Raw genomic sequence first — 6,037 nt, 5'->3', positions numbered from 1 at the left:
TAGTCTCAGTGCTATATGTAACACAAGTATTCCTTGAAGAATTCAAATAGAAAAGGACTGGGAGTGCAAAAAGGGTAGAGAGGATGAAGACTCACAGTGTTGTTGCTATCATTATGAAATAGAGATGGCTTGAGAGGAGCAAGCTGTAGTTGGCAAAATGATATCACCCTGTACAGCCACACAGGCAGTATGAATCATTTTACTGAGCAATGGAAGAAGTTAATATTGCTATCAGTGCAAACAAGTAAAGCTGCCAAATTCCTGCATTGATGAGATATACAAATAGGAGCACTGGAATGCTCAGGCCAACCCTTACAGCTAAACCAGCCAAACAAAACCACAATCCTTTTAAAAACCCAACACACAGCACAGGTTAACTCCAGCACTACAACAACTGATGAATCAGCAATATTTTTAGTAGAACTTACCTGTGACCTTGCCCAAGGTGAGTGATTTGATGGCCTTAAAATCAATCTCAGAGAAGTTGTGTTTGAGTTTGAGGACTTGATCAACCTGGAAGAGGTCAATAAAATTAGTTCATTACAACAGCATGTAGACACCCCTAGATCTCTCTGTACTGCAAGCTTCTGGGAACGCTCTCAGCTGCAAATCAGTTAATTCTGCCCCCAAGCGTGATTCAGTTTCTAAAGATAGCAAAGTGAATGTGCTTTGATTTTAGCATGAGAAGCTGAAAGGTACACCAGAATAGCCATATAAAGGACTTTGAAGAAATTTCCCCTGCAGAAAAGCTTAAAATGTTTGAAACTGAAATCCCCATGCTTCCCAAAATCCATGTCGAGTCACCTCAGAATACACTCAAAGGAGGCCTCTCCAGAAATGTATTGTGAAGAATTAGTTCTGCATAGAAGAATAGCACAGCGCAGCAGACAACAGTCTAGGCCTACCCACCCTAGTTGTGTGCTGTGTTATTTTACCACTCAGAAATTGAAAATGTAGAGGAAAGAAAACTGTAGCAATTCCTGTGTTTCTGTCTCCTCATTTTAATTCTTTACCACATGGCTTCTCTTTAGACTCTGCCAACCTTTCCTGTTAAATGACTGGTGCCCGGATCTAACCAATTTGTTTTGGAATATGGACTGCTATAATTAACTGCTGAAGGAAAGCAGGAGGAGCAGTAAGATGGTCCTCTTCTCCCTGCCTTGGAAAAACAGGCAATACAGAGAAACAAGGCAGAGGAGGGTTCACATCTCTCATGTGGTTGTCACAGTCAGCATGGCTTGCTTCTAGCAAAGGGACAGGGCATTGTCACGCACACGGTGGCGGCTGTACTCTATGTTTCCTCAGCTTTCCCTTTTCTATGGGAGGATAAAGCAGCTGGGACTACATTCTCCCTTGGGCCACATATCTTACATGAAATTACATTCCCAGGTACTCATTCTTCAGGTGTTTCTCTCCTTTTGGCAGCTTTTCAATGATCTATACTGTGTGTTTCCTGCGGGACTACAGGACACACAGACAGCCCTAAGCCCCAGAACCACTCCACTGGTCTAGATGAACCTCTGGCCAAAGGTGTTTCTTAATTTACAGGTTGGCAGAAAAAAGGTAAGGATCCCTCTATGGAACACACCATCGTTAGACACTCTTCGAAGCAGGGTCTGGATGGAGCTTTGGTCTAACACATAGGGCTGCTCCGCTGCTGGACCAGCTTTGGTTGCACCAGATAAATGTGAAACCTTTGCCTCATGCTGGTGATCAGGTATTGAAATCAGTAGGTCTGTTTGTGGCATGAAATGTTATTTAACTCTCAACAGAAGCCATGGCTTTTGCCTGGCTTACCTGAATGACAAGCTCTCTGCCTTCTCTGTTAATCTTCACATGATGCAGCTCTCGGTTGGCAAAATTTCCAGAATCAATGGTGAAAATGAGGAGTCCATCCTTACTCAGCTTGTATCGGACCTGTAAACTTCCTTAAAAGCAGAGCAAAATTCTACATATGAAACCTGTGTCCATAATGAGATACTGTTCAACACCCTACCCTTACACAACATATAACTCATTTTCTGTTTATTACAGGGGAGCAACAAGGTCAAAAAGTCTTTCTTGAAGAGAAATGAAAGTACAAACTGCAACGAAAAGTGTGAAAAAAATAAAGCACTGGAAGAGTTTTCCTTCCTACTGGCTAACAAGCGCTGCTATGAAGAAACAACTTAATTAACTAAATATGTCAAAGAAGAGTATGTCTGTCTGCAGGTCAGACATTTAGCACTGCCACAGAAACTGCTCTGTGCTCATCTGTTAAGGATCGCTTCCACCAGAGGGCATGCAGGTCTTGCACTGTTCTATTAAACTAATACTGGTGGATTTTACTATTCCTTTTCATCAAGATGTAGCAGCCAATACAGAAGACAGCGATAGCCGAGAGAATTATCACTTAATTTCAAACATTTAAAGGCCCGGGTTCATTATGATTTATATGCAATGCAAGAAAAGATCTATTGTAAATGATTATACAGAAAGAATATTTTTACTTTGGTGTTCTAACGTATTTGAATAAATAAATATAATTAATATAAAAATGAATGTCAACCATCTCTTTCAGTCTTGTATCAAAAAAAGCATTGTGACTTCTGATAAATATCGCTACCATAACAAATCAAAATGCCCAAGAAAACAAGAAATTGAATATGAATTTTAATCGTTCCACAAATGACTACAGGGAATATATGTATATATATATTTAGATAAAATTAAAAAGGAAAATAACCTATTCTGATTAAATCTTTTCTAGCTTACTTTTTCTGGGAATTTAGCAGGGAGAAAAAAATTCTGTGAACTTTTGGAGCTCTTTTTATGCATCAGCAAACAAAATATGTGGAACAACAGTGGTACCATAGAGTTAAAAAGCTTTTCTGGGGCTAGTTTGGCACTGCCTCCAAGGAGAACATGAACACTGACAGCATCACAACCCCGACTGAAGGGTCTTTCATTTATTCCCTGTCCTGAAAATCATCATAAAACTCCCTCCTTTTCCTTCCACTTCAGTGCTTATGTTAGCACAAGCTCAAACTATTCCAAGCATCACTAGATTATGCAGAAGGCTACAGGCAAACATTACCTGTGCTGAATGATAGGGACCAACTGACTGGTTGTCACTGAGGGAGCGTCTGCATTGTTTTAGCTCTAGGACCAGTTTCTGTGTTTGCAGAGGCAATGCTTGTGCGCACCTTGCGCCGCAGCGCCGTGCCAGAGAAGCCCACGGCACGCCTGCATGAGCTGCTGCATATGCATGGTGCCCTGCAATGTTTCCAGAGACACCTGTGCCCCCAGAAGCAGTCTGGCTGTTTAATGAGGTGAATGAGCAGCCCTGCTTGGTTCCTATTCAGCTGTGTTAATGCTGCAAGACTGCTTGCAGGTCTAGAGTCAGTGAGAGAGGACGTGAGGCAGTTCTCCTTCATGTCACAGTGGAGATGTACCTGCTCCTTTCAGCCTTGCAAATCCTTCCTCAATTACGTCAGATCTGTTGTCCTACAAGCTACTGTAAAACCACTTTATAAAGAACTTTATAATTTCCTGCAAAGGGGGAATTTTGTCACCTCTACACAACTCACAGTGAGGTTGGTAGTCCTTCCAGATTGGACCCAGAGTCCAGTTCGAATCATTCCTCCTCCTTTTCCCTCACCAGGATGTTTGGTGGCTCAGGCTCCTAGGAGCTGTGTTTTTGTAACATTGAGTATACCCCAGATAAGCACTGCCACTCTCTGAGCTTTGGAGGACAGAAACAAAGCTTCCAAAAACAAGAGGGAAAATGAGAATGAACTACTAGGATGAAGGCTTTTTAGCTGATTGAGTGAGCTTCTGGATCAGATGAGCTTTTAAATTGAAAATTTAAAAAAAGAAGATAAAAGACATTTACTTTCTCTCACACAGTCATGAACATTAGAAGGGAATTTGTGAAGAGATCAAGGTCAGTAACAACTGCTAAATTATTCAATGTGATATTATAGGCCCTGATTCAGCTGCCCTGAATCACCCTGTAATGCTCCCATCCTCTCATTGCATGGCCAGGACAAGGAGCTACTGTCTGTCACCATTAATGTCACACTTAAAGGTCCAAACTTAAATTGCAATCCCATTTTCTGGTACTGAATGAAAGATGTATCAACAGGGAATAACAGTGTAAACATGTTACAATCACTTTACTCTAGAAAGACATGAGAAGAGAAGCCCAAGTGCAAGGAAGTTAAGGGACTTTTTTCAGACTTGCTTATTAGGGAGGTGGGAAAGTTGATAAAAAATGAAAGATTCCTGACCCTGCACACCACAGCTGAGATGAACACACAGAAGAAGCTGAAACTAAGATGTGATAGTGTAATAGATTGGTCCAAACCAAAAATAATATCCCAGCAAAAGCACTTTATAGGCTGTCTCTTACCTGGAGCTTTTGAAAGGGGTGTAATGCAAAAAATGGAACAGGGCCTAGATCTGGTCTGTGACTTTGTGCTAGTTGCTTAGTTTGTAAATGTGAAAAAGCTTCTCTGCTCTTTTCAAATGCTATGAATGTATCAGTATATAAAAGATAAACTATATCCAGGTGATCAACATAGCAACCAGCATAGTTGTGTTCAAAGAGAACCAGCAAGATATGCAATCTACCTAGGCTCTCAACTGCTGCAACAGGGATTTACCTGCTGAGCTCATCAGAGAAGCACTGATTTTAAACCAGAAGCCATCTGTTCCATTTGTTGGGAGACAATGGAAGAGGTTCTTGATATCCATTAAGAATAGATCTTACTTTCTATAGTGGTACAATTTTACCTTAAAGAATTTAAAGAGCTCAGTGGTTAACATCTTATTTTATCAAATTGCTTTCAATTCCATTGGCAACTTTTTTTGGATGGCTGCTCTTCAAAACCATTGAATTCAAGTTGCCATTTTGCCTGGGGTCAAATTTACATTAATGTAAACCAGAAGTACATGGGCTTATCTCTCCAGAGGTGTTTCAGAACTCACACCAGTTCAGCTGAGAGCTAATTTTGGCTTGTATTCAGTACTAAAACTTCTTCTGTTTTCAGAGTGCAGAATAATTTGTCTGGCAGTCTACATTGCCATTTTGCTACTTGACAAGCAACATAAATGGATTATTAATTAGTATTATTATTAAGAAATTTTTTTTCCTCTGAATTTTGATTATCTGGTCCACTGACTTTCTCCATCACATCAGCCCAGTGCCACTAACCACAAATAAAAATCTGTGCATAAACCAGCTCTATTCTCCCTATTTTCTATTCTCTCTCTATTTTGCATCATTTCTGTCTCACAATAGGGATTCACACTAATCATAAGCAGCATAATTTCTAGCAGTCTTGTTGCAGTCATGCCTGTCATCCTCTTTTCAGCTCCCCGTGTCTGAGCATGCACACCTGGAGTGCCATAATGCTCAAGCAACACATTGCCTGTTGTGTTTTCTTCCTTCTCTAATGCATGTAGAATTGCTGGAGGCACTTTCTATTAAGTCCATAAAAGAGGAAAGGAAGAAAAGAGAGAAATATCATGTTTTTGGCCTTGGGTTGGAAAATTTTACTGGGCATGTTACTCCAGCAGTGTTAGGTAAGAGTAGATTAATATTTGATTATTATAGTCATCCCTTCAGTTTCAAATTCTGCAGACTCAGATCAGCATGGACATATGCTGTGCCAGCTGAAGAACAGCCCAAGAGGGGAGCAAGCATAGTTTAGCCATAGTGTTACAGAGCACAGCATGGCCTCTTTTTGCCACTTCTGGAGGAAATGAGTCCATGTAGCTGCCCTGCTACCATGATGAGACCACTACCAGTATCAAAGCTTGCTTGCTGCATGTCGCTGTGGTCTCCAATCTGTAATCTGCAGTAGTGTAATCCATGACTGTAGGGCTGAATGACATCTCTCTGCTGATATCAAACAGGTACATAGCCATTCTAACAGGATTCCTGGGGGTCCCCTTCTGCAGAGGGAAGTTCTGGGAAACAGAGACCAAAGGGCAGTATTTATGCCATCCCATGCTGGTGACTAGGTTGGGGATGACTTTTCTGAAACAAAAC

General features: G+C 41.0%; 1 protein-coding gene across 1 annotated transcript in view; it reads right to left on the bottom strand.

The window, feature by feature from the left end:
• Positions 1-428: 428 nt before the first annotated feature.
• Positions 429-6,037, bottom strand: part of LOC104536785 (contactin-associated protein-like 5) — a gene marked incomplete at both ends in the record, with an annotated part of 18,395 nt that continues 12,786 nt past the window's right edge. Inside the window, 2 exons of the mRNA XM_010179503.1 lie at positions 429-513; positions 1,798-1,924. Of these exons, the coding sequence (XP_010177805.1) occupies positions 429-513; positions 1,798-1,924 (212 nt within the window). The remainder of the gene's footprint in view (positions 514-1,797; positions 1,925-6,037) is intronic.

Source organism: Mesitornis unicolor, unplaced genomic scaffold (assembly GCF_000695765.1).
Source record: "Mesitornis unicolor isolate BGI_N332 unplaced genomic scaffold, ASM69576v1 scaffold11632, whole genome shotgun sequence".
In the NCBI taxonomy this organism is placed as follows: Eukaryota; Metazoa; Chordata; class Aves; order Mesitornithiformes; family Mesitornithidae; genus Mesitornis; species Mesitornis unicolor.
Note: the sequence above shows the minus strand (reverse complement) of the source record. Positions and strands in the feature narration are given on the sequence as shown.